General features: G+C 40.1%; 1 protein-coding gene across 3 annotated transcripts in view; it reads right to left on the bottom strand.

Annotated features, from left to right (window-relative positions):
• Nucleotides 1-366: 366 nt before the first annotated feature.
• The window catches only part of PCDH19 (protocadherin 19), a 106,575-nt gene continuing 89,855 nt past the window's right edge, over nt 367-17,086 (bottom strand). For all 3 annotated transcript variants that reach the window (XM_060087540.1, XM_060087541.1, XM_060087542.1), the window contains one exon: nt 367-956. In XM_060087540.1, the coding sequence (XP_059943523.1) occupies nt 367-956 (590 nt within the window). The remainder of the gene's footprint in view (nt 957-17,086) is intronic.

Raw genomic sequence — 17,086 nt, 5'->3', positions numbered from 1 at the left:
CTTTTTTAAAATGTAATCCTCCACAAACAATGGTAATTTTTATTATAATTTTGACATACAAAAATATATAAATCCAAACACTTAATACATAATACTTTTCACAACTGAATTTGTCTCTGTTTCCCCAACATCAAGGCCCCCATGAACAACTCAAGCCAAAGCTAATTTGCTCCAATGGAACACCCCTGCTGCCTGTTGAAACGAGAGGGATTGTCACAGAATGATAGTCACTTATAAACAATACATTTAGGGAAAGCTCTGAAATACAGCCACTCAAGAACCAACCATTGGTGAGCAATTAAAACGATCAGGTCCTGTTTCTTTGCTAGCCAGCATGGTTTCTCTCTCTTCTTCCCCAAGACTGATTTAGAGAACGATATCCTTCAGACGCTTCACACCAGGAGACTCTTTGTCTCGACCTTCCTTCAGAATAGGGTTGACCTCATGCACGACTTTCTCGCCGTCAGCTCCACGGGGTTCAGCTTCAGAGGGACGAGAAGGGCCATTGTTGACATACTGCTCCAGATCACGATCCGGGGGCACCAGGGCAACGGTGTAAGACACAGAAGGCTTAGTAGGCAGAGGGCTCTTGAGGTGCAGAGGGGAGGTGACAGGGCTAATAGCCTCACAGCCATTGCCTGCCTCCCGGATAGCACCATTGACTTTGGGGCTGCAGATGGTCACATCAACAGTCCTCCTGCCTTTCAGGGTGGGCCTCTCCTCAGCTGGGTGGTCGCTGACATCCTTTCCAAAGGTTGCGAAAGTCCGCTTGGTGGGGCCGCAGTCATCATAAGCTTCAACATCGGCAGCAGTAGCTTCAATGGATAGTGCAATGATGTTCCTCACATGCTCAGGGGACTTGGAGCGGGTGGGAATGGGGTTCCGGGGCATCCAGCACCTGTCAGAGTGGCCAAGAATCCGGCATTCTTCCCTGCAATGAAATCCTTCATTCTGATCTGTTTGGAGAAAATAAAATGTCAATTTCATCAGCTTTTCCCAGGAATCATTGTTAGTCCCCAGTGTTCTGGTTTCTTAGGTACCCACAGGCCCTTTTGGGAAATGATGCTTTTAGATAGTCCTTTATTGCCTTTTGGGACAAGTGTGAAGAATCGGATTTTTAAAAAGCCGCAGATCTCCCCCTCAATAATCTCCCCTCCTTTTTTATTTTTATCTTTGTTGCTGTTCCCACTGCTGACAAAACTAAAAACCTAAAGGGAAACACAGTGTGATGAAAAAATATATTTTTAAGAAGTTTATCCTGACTGTAAAGGTGCTGAGAGTCGGCATTTTTATCAACAACTCCTGTTAAAAATCAACTGTGTTTGAAACTGGTTCCATCAGAAGAGGGAGCAGAGGCAGAGCAGGGACTCCAACAGTCAGTATATCTGAGAAGTCTTGGCCATGTTTTTGAGCAGTAGCACTGTCAACCACATTCCCACCCTACCTATTAATGATATGCAATGCTTAATTTTAGATTAGTAACATGCTTTCTTTAAAAACCCAATCACGTCACTTCTTTTTGACCACCAGTCCCACCAGCCAATCTCCTCACTAAATCATTTACATAATTTCATTTCCCATCAGAAGGAATATATTGAGATCTCTTCCTTACATGTGACCCAGAAGGTGCAATTGGCCTTATGCACACATCACTCATAGATTGAACATAATTTAATTACACCCAACTAGCCATCTCTCCTTATCTTTCTTATCTGCAGTTTCAATAGGGTCATATTTCTTAAAATAATTCTTTCATGGATTACTTTAACCCTATCATAGAAGATCTCAGCAAATAGAATTCATAATTATTGGTAAGACATGCTTTGCTCTTTTCATATCGGTTCATTTAGAGTTAAGGTTTTAATTTGGCTCTCAGAAAGGCTTTCTACAGGGGCTTCACTAAAGCACGGACCCAGGGTTAATGTCTACCTGTCCACTGGAAAACTGTTAATGTCTGGTTTACAGCTCTAGTTTTCCAGATCAATTTATACTCGTTACATTCTTGCATGGGGATGACCTAATGAAAATTTTCATAACATTGCACAATGCATCAAAATACTAGCAGCTTAAAAAATATATATTAGCAGCTTAACATTTATAGAAATCCTTGGGGCAGGATCGGAGGAGGTGGGGAGACCACAAGAGATCGCAAGGACAAAAAAAGTACATGTCAAAAAAAAGTTATAAATATGCGCTATGACTGCTTTTTTTTTGCAGGAAGAAGTCTGCAACTCAGGGCCTTGCCTGATATTAGTCTATATATAACACACCTTCCTTATACAATTGTATTTCTGTGTTTTAGTCTGTTTCTAAAGAGTAAATGTTTTTTTAAAGAGTAAATGACGGAGCAAAGAGGCACTGCTCTGCCTCAATCATTGAAAGTTATTTTGGTAAAGGGGCATTTGGGAGGGGGCTCAAGAAATAATGGTTGAATTGGGTGTATACTTCATCATTTGGAGAAAAGTGTTAGAAGTAGCTAAACGTTAAGGCCTAATCCAGGCTGAGTCCAGATTTCAACACAACTCTGGAAATGGCCTTTAACCTAGTCTAAAGTATGAAAAGGCCAACCAAAGGTAAGACCTCTTTCAATGTACCTGGACACAATTTGCCGACTTATCTTTAAGATAGCCATTTTAAGCCCCCTTTCAGTACTGAAGAATGAAACTTTCAGAATTTTGCAGAGGTGCAACCAAATAGCAAATGAGCATTATCACCAAAAAGATAAGTGCCTTCCCCATACACAGGACAATGTTTCTGCAATCTCCAGCACAGTTCCATGTCAGGGTTGCCTGGCCACCTCTGCAAAATGAGGGTTTGTCAAAAGCCCTTTCTCTGCCTCTTCCCTGAAAACTCTCAGTGTTGCCATCTGATAAGTTATCATTATTCAAAACATATATGTTCTTAGAGAGTGAAGTAAGTCAGAAAGAGAAAAACAAGTATTGTATATTAACGCATATATGTGGAATCTGAAAAAAATGGTATAGACGATCTTATTTACAAAGCAAAAATACAGACACAGACGTAGAGAACAAACATATGGATACTAAAGGGGAAAGGGGGGTGGGACAAATTGGGAGAAAGGGACTGACATGTAAACATTATTGATACTATGTATAAAATAGATAACCTAATGAGAACCTACTGTATAGCACAGGGAACTCTACTCAATGCTCTGTGGTGACCTAAATGGGAAGGAAATGCAAAAAAGAGTGGATATATGTATACGTATAGCTGATTCACTTTGCTGTACAGTAGAAACTAACACAACATTGTAAAGCAAATATACTCCAACAAATTTTTTTAAAAAAAATACACATATGATCCTGGGAGGCAGAAAGTATGAAAGTACGGGAAACATGTTGGGATATACTTGGGAAACACTTTGTGTAGACCCAAACATTATGAGTGGAAGAGTCTATAGATGATCCACCCACATTCAATTTCATCCAAATCTAGTGCTTTCCCCAGGAGACCCCAGTATCCCTCCAGTAGGACAGAATTCACACCTTCAGAGTTTCCCCAAAAGATGCTTCTTCCTCAACATTTCCTCTGAGGCTTATCTCATAACTCTCCAAGTAATGACTTTAAAGAATTAATTTGAGTGTTTGTTTGGAGGTGGGGAGTAAGGAGGTGCAAGTGGGGGAACAGTTCAATAACTAACTTCTATTTCTATAACTCTGAGTGAGCTCCCTGGAAGTCAGAAAAAGAAAGAAAAGAAAAGAAATGTCTGGAAGGCTGTGGGATCCCTGTCCTTTTTGTCCACAATTTAAGGCACAGAGGCATAGAGACCTTAACTTTTGAGCCATGGAACCACAGCCATATGACCAGCTATGAAGAGGAAATCCCAGCTGACTTTCAGACTGATATTACAGGTCACTTGCTCATACTCCCAGAGCAGAACAGTGATGAATGACAATCTAGTAGAATCTTCTCAATAGGCTCAACATAAAGCTCTCTTAAGTTTCTTTTAAGTTTTTAGTTTCAAGTAGCTATCTTAAAATTTGAAGAGGTAGTTCTTTTCTCAACACAATTCATTAAGAGAACGCCATTCATGTGTCACCCCAAATCCACATACAGTGTTCCTTCCCTATGGTAGGCTGCTTCAAATGAACAACATAAGGAGACCTGGATCCCCAGCATACACAGAGGGCAGAGACCCCAGAGGAAGATACCTCTAATATCTTATGAATTGACAAAGACCAGGGCAGGGAACTCAGTCATCTCAGAAGCTTCTCTGCAAAGACAGTGCTTGCTTTCAGCTTACCCACTGCCTAAGTGAATAGATCACTCTCTGGGAAGAGAAAAAGGTAAACGCACTCAGCACCCCTAGGAATGTAATCGGTCTAAGCCTACACACCAATCTCACTAAGCCCACCTCAGCCCTTTGGGAGCTAGAATAATATACAATTTTCTTCGGTTAATTATGTGTACATATTAGGTACACTGCTCTTACCCCATGCAAGTGAAGACTTGAATCTGAAAGACTCATTTACTCACAATGTCTCACTCCTGGTTTAGATCTGATCTCTTTATTTCCTTAAATCCTTACCAAGGGCAGTGACTTGCTGCTTATCATTTTAGTATCAAACAACACTCAGTGACATTTATGTCCATACTATTGAAACAAAAGCTAAGCTAGCTTTACTGTTTATAGACATATGAAATATGAAAGAAAATATGGAGAATATAAATGGACAGAAAGAATGTCTTCCCAGCCCAAGGTAACCTACATTCATAAATGCAATGCAGATGAATTACCTTTAAAAATCAAAACTTCAGTTTAGTAAGGAAATTAAGTGTGCTTTAAAAGTGAGAGGGGGAAACTTCAAGACATCGGAGGACTAAGACATGGAGATCACCTTCCTCCACACAAATACATCAAAAATATATCTACATGTGGAACAACTCCTACAGAACACCTACTAAATGCTGGCAGAAGACCTCAGACTTCCCAAAATGCAAGAAACTCCCCATGTACCTGCGTAGGGCAAAATAAAAAAGGAAAAACAGAGACAAAAGAATAGGGATAGGACCTGCACCTCTGGGAGGGAGCTGTGAAGGAGGAAGTGTTTCCACACACTAGGAAGGCCCTTCACTGGCAGAGACAGGCGGGTGGGAAGGGAGGTGGGCGGGGGGAAGCTTCAGAGCCACGGAGGAGAGCACAGCAACAGGGGTGCAGAAGGCAAAGCAGAGAGATTCCCGCACAGAGGATCAGTGCCCACCAGCACTCACCAGCCCGAGAGGCTTGTCTGTTCACCCGCTGGGGAAGGTGACGGCTGGGAGCTGAGGCTCAGGCTTCAGAGGTCAGATCCCAGGGAGAGGACTGGGGTTGGCTGTGTGAACACAGCCTGAAGGAGGCTAGAGCACCACAGCTAGCCGGGAGGGAGTCTGGGAAAAAGTCTGGACCTGCCTAAGAAGCAAGAGACCATTGTTTCAGGGTGTGCGAGGAGAGGGGATTCAGAGCACCGCCTAAATGAGCTCAAGAGACAGGCGCGAGCTGCAGCTATCGGCGCAGACACGAGAGACGGGCATGAGTGCTAAGGCTGCTGCTGCAGCCACCAAGAAGCCTGTATGCGAGCACAGGTCACTATCCACACCCCCCTTCTGGGGAGCCTGTGCAGCCCACCACCACCACGGTCCCGTGATCCTGGGACAACTTCCTCGGGAGAACACACGGCACACCTCAGGCTGGTGCAATGTCACGCCGGCCTCTGCCACCACAGGATCGCCCCACATTCCATACCCCTCACTCCCCCCGGCCGGAGTGAGCCAGAGTCCCCTAATCAGCTGCTCCTCTAACACAGTCCTGTCTGGGCAAAGAACAGACGCCCTCAGGCGACCTACACGCAGAGCTGGGGCCAAATCCAAAGCTGAACCCCGGGAGCTCTGCGAACACAGAAGAGAAAGGGAAATTTCTCCCAGCAGCCTCAGGAGCAGCGGATTAAATCCCCACAATCAACTTGATGTACCATGCATCTGTAGAATACCTAAAGAGACAACGAGTCATCCCAAAATTGACACGGTGGACTTTGGGAACAACTGTAAATTTGGGGTTTGCATTCTGCATCTAATTTGTATCTGGTTTTATGTTTATCTTAGTTTAGTATTTAGAGCTTATTATAATTGGTAGATTTGTTTATTGATTTGGTTGCTCTCTTCCTTTTTTTTGATTTATATATATATATATATGTGTTTTCCTTTTCCTCTTTTTGTGGGTGTGTATGTATATGCTTCCTGGTGTGAATTTGTCTGTATAGCTTTGCTTTTACCATTAGCCCTAGGGTTATCTCTGTCCAGTTTTTGTTGGTTGGGTTTGTTTTGATTTGGATTTTTTTTAGTATAGTTTTTAGCACTTGTTATCATTGGTGGAATTGTTTATTGGCTTGGTTGCTCTCTTCTTTCTTTTTTTATTACTTTTTAAATTTTTTAATTTAATTTTTTATTTTAATAACTTTACTGTATTTTCCTTCATTCTCTCTCTCTCTCTCTCTCTCTCTCTCTCTCTCTCTCTCTCTCTCTCTCTCTCTTTTCTGTCTTTCTTTCTTTCTTCCCTTTTCTCCCTTTTATTCTGAGCCGTGTGGCTGACAAGGTCTTGGTGCTCCAGCTGGCTGTCAGGCCTGAGGCTCTAAGGTGGAAGAGCAGAGTTCAGGACATTGCTCCACCAGAGACCTCCCAGCCCCACGGAATATCAAACAGTGAAAACTCTCCCAGAGATCTCCATCTCAGCGTTAAGACCCAGCTCCAATCAACGACCAGCAAGCTACAGTGCTGGACACCCTATGCCAAAAAACTAGCAAGACAGGAACACAACCCCACCCATAAGCAGAGAGGTTGCCTAAAATCATAAGGTCACAGAAACCCTAAAATGCACCACCAGACATGGTCCTGCCCACCAGAAAGACAAGATTCAGCCTCATCCACCAGAACACAGGCACCAGTCCCCTCTGTCAGGAAGGCTACACAGCCCACGGAACCAACCTTACCCACTGGGGGCAGAGAGCAAAATCAACTGGAACTACAAACCTGCAGCCTGTGAAAAGGAAACCACAAACACAGTAAGTTAAGCAAAAAGAAAAGACAGAGAAATTCACAGCAGATGATGGAGCAAGATAAAAACCCAACAGAACAAAGAACTGAAGAGAAAACAGGGAGTCTACGTGAAAAAGAATTCAGAGGAATGATAGTACAGATGATCCAAAATTTTGGAAATACAATGGATAAAATACAAGAAACATTTAACAAGGACCTAGAAGAATGAAAGAGCAAACAAACAATGATGAACAACATAATAAATGAAATTAAAAATTCTGTAGAAAGAATCAATAGCACAATAACTGAGGCAGAAGAACAGATAAGTGACCTGGAAGATAAAACAGTGGAAATAATTACCACAGAGCAGAATAAAGAAAAAAGAATGAAAACAATTGAGGACAGTTTCAGAGACCTCTGGGACAATATTAAACACACCAACATTTGATACAAAAACAAGACCCGTATATATGCTGTCTACAAGAGAACCACTTCAGACCTAGGGACACATACAGACTGAAAATGATGGGATGGAAAAATATATTCCATGCAAATGAAAATCAAAAGCAAGCAGGAGTAGCAATTCTCATATCAGACAAAATAGACTTTAAAACAAAGACTATTACAAGAGACAAAGAAGGACACTACATAATGATCAAGGGATCAATCCAAGAAGAACATATACGAATTGTAAGTATTTCTGCACCCAACATGGGAGCACCTCAATACATAAGGCAAACGCTAACAGCCATAAAAAGGGAAATTGACAGTAAAACAATCACAGTAGGGGACTACAACATCCCACATTCACCAATGGACAGATCGTCCAAAATGAAAATAAAAAATGAAATACAAGCTTTAAATGACACGTGAAACAAGATGGACTTAATTGATATTTATAGGACATTCCATCCCAAAACAACAGAATACACTTTTTTCTCAAGTGTTAATGGAACACTCTCCAGGATAGTTCATATCTTGGGTCACAAATCAAGCCTTGGTAAACTTAAGAAAATTGAAATTGTATCAAGTATCTTTTCCGACCACAACACTATGAGACTAGATATCAATTACAGGAAAACATCTTTAAAAAATACAAACACATGGAGGCTAAACAATTCACTACTTAATAACCAAGAGATCACTGAAGAAATCAAAGAGGAGGTCAAAACATACGTAGAAATAAATGACAATGAAAACACGACAATCCAAAACCTATGGGAGGCGGCAAAAGCTGTTCTAAGAGGGAAGTTTATAGCAATACAAACTTACGTCAAGAAACAAGAAACATCACAAATAAACAACCTAACATTACACCTAAAGCAATTAGAGAAAGAAGAACAAAAAAACCCCGAAGTTAGCAGAAGGAAAGAAATCATAAAGATCAGATCAGAAATAAATGAAAAACAAATGAAGGAAATGATAACAAAGATCAATAAAGATAAAAGCTGATTCTTTGAGAAGATAAACAAAATTGATAAGCCATTAGCCAGGCTCATCAAGAAAAAAAGGGAGAAGACACAAATCAGCAGAATTAGAAATGAAAAAGAAGTAACAACTGACACTGCAGAAGTACAGAGGATCATGAGAGATTACTACAAGCAACTATATGCCAATAAAATGGACACATTCTTAGAAAACCACAACCTTATGAGACTGAACCAGGAAGAAATAGAAAATATAAACAGACCAATCACAAGCACTAAATTTGAAACTGTGATTAAAAACCTTCAAACAAACAAAAGCCCAGGACCAGATGGTTTCACAGGAAAATTCTATAAAACATTTAGAGAAGACCTAACACCTATCCTTCTCAAACTCCTCCAAAATATAGCAGAGGGAGGAACACTCCCAAACTCATTCTACGAGGACAACATCACCCTGATACTAAAACCAGAAAAAGATGTCACAAAGAAAAAAAGTACAGGCCAATATCACTTATGAACATAGATGCCAAAATCCTCAATAAAATACTAGCAAAGAGAATCTAACAGCACATTAAAAGGATCATACACCATGATCAAATGGGGTTTATTCCAGGAATGCAAGGATTCTTCAATATATGAAAATCAATCAATGTGATACACCATATCAACAAATTGAAGGAGAAAAACCATATGATCATCTCAAAAATGCAGAGAGAGCTTTTGACAAATTCAACACACATTTATGATAAAAAACCTCCAGAAAGTAGGCATAGAGGGAACTTTCCTCAACATAATAAAGGCCATATATGATGAACGCACAGCCAACATCGTCCTCAATGGTGAATAACTGAAACCATTGCCACTAAGACCAGGAAAAAAACAAGGTTGCCCACTTTCACCACTATTATTCAACACTGTTTTGGAAGTTTTAGCCACAGGAATCAGAGAAGAAAAAGAAAGAAAAGGAATCCAAATCAGAAAAGAAGTAAAGCTGTCACTGTTTGCAGATGACATGATACTATACATAGAATCCTATAGATGCTACCAGAAAACGACTAGAGCTAATCAATGCATTTGGTAAAGTAGCAGGATACAAAATTAATGCACAGAAATCTCTCGCATTCCTATACATTAATGATGAGAAATCTGAAAGTGAAGTTAAGAAAACACTCCTATTTACCACTGCAAGAAAAAGAATAAAATATCTAGGAAAAAACCTACCAAAGGAGACAAAAGACCTGTATGCAGAAAATTATGAGACACTGATGAAACAAATTAAAGATGATACAAATAGATGGAGAGATACACCATGTTCTTGGATTGGAAGAATCAACATTGTGAAAATGACGATACTACCCAAAGCAAGCTACAGATTCAGAGCAATCCCTATCAAACTACCACTGGCACTTTTCACAGAACTAGAGCAAAAAATCTCACAATTTGTATGGAAACACAAAAGACCCCGAATAACCAAAGCAATCTTGAGAAAGAAAAACGGAGCTGGAGGTATCAGTCTCCCTGTCTTCAGACTATGCCACAAAGCTACAGTAATCAAGACAGTATGATACTGGCACTGGAACAGAAATATAGATCAATGGAAGAGGATAGAAAGCCCAGTGATAAACCCATGCACATATGGTCACCTTATCTTTGATAAAGGAGGCAGGAATATACAGTGGAGAAAAGACAGCCTCTTCAACAAGTGTTGCTGGGAAAACTGGACAGCTATATGTAAAAGAATGAAATTAGAACACTCACTAACACCATATACAAAAATAAACTCAAAATGGATTAAAGTCCTAAATATAAGGCCAGACACTATAAATCTCTTAGAGGAAAACATAGGCAGAACACTCTATGACATAAATCACAGCAAGATACTTCTTGACCCACCTCCTAGATAAAGGAAAATAAAAACAAATATAAACAAATGGGACCTAATGAAACTTCAAAGCTTTTGTACAGCAAAGGAAACCATAAACAAGACAAAAAGACAACCCTCAGAATGGGAGAAAATATTTGCAAATGAAGCAACTGACAAAGGATTAATCTCCAAAATATACAAGCTGCTAATGCAGCTCAATATCAGAAAAACAAACAGCCCAATCCAAAAATGGGCAGAAGACCTAAACAGACATTTCTCCAAAGAAGATAGACAGATTGCCAACAAACACAAGAAAGGATGCTCAACACCACTAATCATTAGAGAAATGCAAATCAAAACTACAATGAGGTATCATCTCACAAAGTCAGAATGGCTATCATCAAAAAATGTACAAACAATAAATGCTGGAGATGGTGTGGAGAAAAGGGAACCCTCTTACACTGTTGGTGGGAAAATAAATTGATACAGCCACTATGGAGAACAGTGTGGATGTTCCTAAAAATCTAAAAATAGAACTAGCATACTACCCAGCAATCCCACTACTGGGCATATACCCTGAGAATACCATAATTCAAAAAGAGTCATGTACCCCAATGTTCAGTGCAGCTCTTTTTACAATAACCAGGACATGGAAACAACCTAAGTGTCCAGCGACAGGTGAATGGATAAAGTAGATGTGGCACATATGTACAGTAAAATATTAGTCAGCCATAAAAAGAAACAAGATTGAGTTATTTGTAGTGAGGTGAATGGACCTAGAGTCTGTCATATAGAGTGAAGTAAGTCAGAAAGAGAAAAACAAATACCGTATGCTAACACATATATATATGCATCTAAAATAAAGAAGGTTCTGAAGGACCTAGGGGCAGGGTGGGAATAAAGATTCAGATGTAGAGAATGGAGTTGAGGACACGGGGAGGGGGAAGGGTAAACTGGGACAAAGTGAGAGAGTGGCATGGACATATATACACTACCAAATGTAAAATAGATAGCTAGTGAGAAGCAGCCCCACAGCACAGGGAGATCAGCTAGGTGCTTTGTGACCACCTAGAGGGGTGGGATAGGGAGGGTGGGAGGGAGACACAAGAGGGAGGAGATATGGGGATATATGTGTACATAAAGCTGATTCACTTTGTTATACAGCAGAAACTAACACAACACTGTAAAACAATTATACTCCAATAAAGATGTTAAAAAAAAACAAAAGGTAGAACGTCACAACACAAACTCCCTTAAGAACAGCAATGACAACAAACCAGATGTAAAAAAGCAAAGAGACGACTTGTGGAATTGCCTAGAACTGTTAGAGATTATATGCCTGCCATCATGTAGTTCTGTGGCTGGGGATGGAGCTATGCAACTAGACAGGAACCATTTTGTACTGTCACAAATTAACTGTCAAGATGCTGGCTCCAGCTGAAATAGAGGTAAGCTAACAATTCACTAATTTCCCAGCTAAGATTCCTCTTATGAGCCTATCTGTGACTCTATACCTTGCTACATCTTTCTCTGAAAGTATTACCCTGAGCCTACGCAAAGCAAAATGTTAAGACTAAAATCCACACAGAGTTGTGGAAATTTAAACACACTAACATGTACAGATGAATAAAAGCAGGTGTCTGTAATTCAAATACACACATGATTAGGGGTGAATGATGAATTTGCAAATTGGTTTTCCCTGCTTCTGAACTTGTTCCTAGGATTTGCAAATAAATAAATAAATGAAGAGAGTGCATAAGTTTGGAAGAGGACACAAATTTTGAGGTCATGGAACTCCTTAGTTCAAAACAGATCAGATTATTTTAGACAAAAAAATAAATAAAATATAGAGAAAAAATAAAGCTTCTTCAATCTAGGTAGTAATAAATATATTTTTGGTCACAATCCATCATTAGGGACTTTGGTAAGAGATTCCCAAAACCTCTGGCCAAAAGAAAAATAAATAAATCTAAACGCATCAGTCTTATGAGAACATGGGAGGCATAAGAGGCTGCAACGCCTAAGTCATGATGGATAAGTAAGTAATTCAAATAGAAAAAGAAGAGAATATGTTACTTTGTGCAGATAATAGCAAAACTTTTTGCAGCAATTACTACCCTCCTCAGGACGTGAAACTGCTGTCTCTTCAGATGTGGGCAAACAATACGCTTCCACACACTAGAAAGAGCCTACCCAAGGTCCCAACCAAAGTAAAAAAAGTAAATGATGAAAACACCATCTCAGGCTTTGCTAAAACTTTCAAAGTCTTGGTGGAATAGAAGGGTTGAGAGGCTTTGTTGGGTTTGTATAGATGTTCAGCCACAATGGATGTGTTCAATAATGCTGGCAGTTCTTTACCATGATTCAGAGTTTTTGGTGTATTAACTCAAAGATCCCACTGATCAGAGACAAAACTCCAACACTAAAATAGTTCAAGGTAAGAATTACAAGAGCAATGTGTTACCTCCTCAGAAGTGATCTGCAATCAATGAGGCAGAAAGGGAAAGTTAAAATGAGTTCTAGTTCCTGAGAGCTCAAGTAGTTAGCTACTTCTAAGTAGCAGCAGTAACATAACTTAGAAACAAGTGATGTGTAAATCAGAAAAGCTTCCTGGATTGTACTCATATATATCCACTTAGCTTACCCTGCGTCACCCCATAAACAAAATAATCTAAGACCAAAGTGGGGCTATTTTTTGTAAGATACAATAGAAGGGATTGTGGCAAAGATTATGAAGGGGTTAAATGCTGTTAAAATTGATCACATGCACCTAATCAATAAAACATAACTGTTGAGAAGTATCCCCTCTTGACTTAGCTAACTCCTACTCATCTGAAGCAGACATAAAAAACTGCCTACCAAACATCCATATCTATTTTTTAACATATTTATTGGAGTATAATTGCTTTACAATGGTGTTATTAGTTTCTGCTTTATAACAAAGTGAATCATTTAGAAACAGAACCCCACTTCTGTTAGGACTGGCAATGTGCCAGCTAAAAAACGACATTTTCTAGTCTTCTTTATAGATAGGAGTGGCCATGTAACTAAGAGTGGGTCAATGTTATGGAGGTAGGATGTCAAGAAATCTCCTTAAAAGAGGTGAGCTGACTTAACTGGGGGACCTTTGTCCTTATTTCTCCCTGCTTTGTCCTGTCTGGAATGGAGACATAACAGATGGAGCCACAGCATCCATCTTACTACCATGAGGCAACTCTGAGGCTGGAAGCCATGTGCCTATGAATAGCAGAGTAAAAAATATATAAGGACTTTGGGATACTGAAGATATTGTAAACCTACCTCACTAGACATGAACTTTTTTTAAATAAGAGGAAAACTAAGCTTCTCTCTTATTTCATTCACTGATTTCTTTCCCTTAGTGAGGGAAGGGGATGTTTATTACCAGCAGTTGAACACTATTCATATCTGATACATTATCCCTAAAGTCTCAACTTAAATGTAACTTCCTCAGGGAATCCTTGCCTGATTCCTTAGATTAAGGTAGGTCCCATACCACTTCCTATATAGCACTCATCATACTTGTAGTTACTGGTTTAATATCTGTATTCAATGCCAGCTGGTAAACTCTAAATGAGCAAAGATTATATACGTTTTGTTCCCTCCCATGCCCACAGAACCTAGCAAAGGGCCCAGCAGAAAGCAGGTACTCAATAACAGTTTAATTTAACTGAATGAAAAAGGTACCCAAAAAAGTGATGGCAAGAGAACAAAGAATCTTAGTCAACACACCAGATACTGTGCCACTAATACAACTCCTAAAAGTGGAAATAACTAGTATATTCTATTTAGTAGAAACACTAAGGAAACCTGCAAAGAAAACTATGTAGCTTTGTTGAAGGCAATCAAGTAAAAGAACACTTGAGAAACATTGAAGTCAAACGTCATCTTGGCCTCTGAGTGGTTTCTTGCACACTATATACAGATCTTAAAGAGATCTATTATGCTCTGATGTACACTTGAAAATACATTTGCCATGTACCTTGGAGGTTTTCTTTTGTATTTTTTTTTTTTTTTTTTTTTTTTGCGGTACGCGGGCCTCTCACTGTTGCTGCCTCTCCCGTTGCGGAGCACAGGCTCCGGACGCGCAGGCTCAGCAGCCATGGCTCACGGACCCAGCCGCTCCACGGCAATCTTCCCGGACCAGGGCACGAACCTGTGCCCCCTGCATCGGCAGGCGGACTCCCAACCACTGCTCCACCAGGGAAGCCCACCTTGGAGTTTTCAATTCTAACAATAGTTAATGGGGCCTGTACTCATAAGTTAACAACACAATAAGCAGAAGTGTCTGTTTTATGAAATTAATCTGTTGTCCAAATACCCACCGCAGATGCTGACTCTTCCTGGCAAAACTAATTTAAATACCCATCGAGAGATTACTGCTCAAGTCAAATATGCCTGGGAATTACCAAAGGAAAGAATTATCCTGGAAATAATTCTTTAAAGCATTTTAAGGCCTGCAAAGAGTCAGGAGAAAGAACATCCATCCGTTATCTGTAACTTAACAATGCAAACGAGTAGCAATGGGCTCAGTGGAAAAGGGAGGGAGGGAAGAAAAGAAAGAGAGCAGGAAGCACTATCTAGGCTTCAGATATTCCATCTTAGTTTTGATCTGATTGACATATTAAGGGCTAAGCTTATTCTGGGTATTTAGATACCATTTGAGCATCTAGCAAAAATTCAATAAGGGCTCGGGACTTTGCAAAATCACAACTTCCCAAAGCCTTCCCCTCTTCCAGCTGTAATTCTTGGAGGAGTTTATACTCACTTCCTAAAGGACCCAAAGTATCAGCAAGTAAAGATGGAGTTCCATTAGGAAAATATTCAAGAGTGCACCAGTGAAGGCTGGGACATTTCTAGAGACTCGTGAACCAATGACACCAAGCTATCCTGCAGCCATTCCAGTGTGACAAGAAGTAAATCACAAATTATGTACACTACAAACAGCTCCTTATCTCTCACTGTCTTCTTCTCTTTCTTACAGCATCTTCTGCCATTTTGGTTTCTCCTTCTTTCTGTTCTCCTGTTCCCTAGCCTCCTGCTAGTTAGCAGCCCTACCTACAGCACTATGGCCAGGCAGACAACATGCAGAAGGGGTAAGATGCCAAAACTGTGATTGGCATTCAAAACGCTTATGTGGTAATATTTGACAGATTCCATAGAAGAAGTATACAAAAACCAGCCCTTGTAATATGGAGAGAAATTCCCACATTTTTCATTCATCTGGATACAGGTATTAAAAGTCCCTGTTAAAATAAGAGGATCCACTATCAAACTGATATCAACAGATTTCCTTTGGTCATAGAGCAAAGCCCTGGGTAAAGAGTACCAGGAGAGGAGAGTTTGATGGGGGTAAGAAAGACTAGAAATGTCTGGAGGCAGAGATACCTCAGGAAAGGCAAGGTGGGGGATAGGATATAGGAACAGCATTCCTGAGACTGCCAAAGGTATGTTGCCAAAAGAGAGGAGACAGACAGAGAGAAAAGTCAGCCCTGATCAGCATAGGTTGGCATTTTCAGGATGGCTAACTAGTTAAACAGCAAGAATTCTGTGAAGTTTAGTTTTAGCTTGCAATAAAGAGGATGGCTGAAAAGACTGGTGAATCCCAACCTTGTCCTAGACAATTTGACAGATCAGCGTCAGTTAGCAAGTGCCACCCGATATTTGGCCTCTGTGATGCCAAATGGCACAAAGGTCTCTCCCCTCATTCACGGTCTATGCACCTGAAATTCACTTACTCCTGGTGCAACATGAAAATAGATTAAAAAGATGCCCCTTCCAGAATGCAAAGCAATTGAATTATCTTCAATGGAATCTTCAGTGCTGAGCTGGTCGAAGAGATAAAGTTAAAACATATTAAAGTATAAGTGGTTGAGAATTTAATACTTATGATAGATGAGAGTATAGCATGTACAGTCATACAATCTAAGTTGCAATTTGGGCAATCACAATAGTTCCTGGAGTTTTCATTTTTGTACTGGGGCTCAATTCAATTCAATCCATAAAGAAGAGATTTCAAGATATGTATAAGTATAAATCATTTGTGCTGATGCATGGGGAGTAAAGAAATGAAGAAATGAAAGAAAGTAAAGAAATGAAGCTGGGGCTGCCTGGAAAATTGAGACTGAGAAATAAGAGGCGCTGACAGTGACTGAGATAAGCAGAGATTGGCTAGACTAGAATCTTTGTATTTTGGCTTCTATGGTGGAGCAAATTATCTGACAAAGTTCTGGACTTCATAGAGGTGCTACTATGCCATTTGAAAAAGCTTTACAAGTAAACTATGAAGTGTCACAGAAGGCCACTGAACTATTCCCCCAAAGGAGGAACATTGAGATACTGCAACTCTGATAAAAGAGAGTTTCATTCTACAATGTCCACAGAATTAAGTCCTTTAGCCTACATCCATTGGACACCTACAACACCTCATCACTTCCGTGAAGAGTTCAAAACAGCTGTTTAATTTTGTGTAGATGAAAAACAGACAGACCGTTTCACACATTCTACAGGTAGTTATGCCACTGTGAAGACAGAGCCTTTAGATGATGCTTGCAAGTAGCACTGAACTTAATGTTATCGCCAACTTAGTTTCACTCTTTCCTTGAAACTAAGGAAATTGCTGACACATCATTAGCATGAGAAAAAAAGCCACTTTTATGCTGGTCATAAGTTTCTGGGTATTGGACATTATACATAGTGAGGATGTCACAAATAAGGCTGGTATGGAAAGCAGGAGGGTCAGGGCATG

This window comes from Mesoplodon densirostris, chromosome X, assembly GCF_025265405.1.
Source record: "Mesoplodon densirostris isolate mMesDen1 chromosome X, mMesDen1 primary haplotype, whole genome shotgun sequence".
NCBI lineage: Eukaryota > Metazoa > Chordata > Mammalia > Artiodactyla > Ziphiidae > Mesoplodon > Mesoplodon densirostris.
The sequence above is the reverse complement of the archived record's forward strand: the minus strand, read 5'-3'. Positions and strand labels throughout refer to the sequence as shown.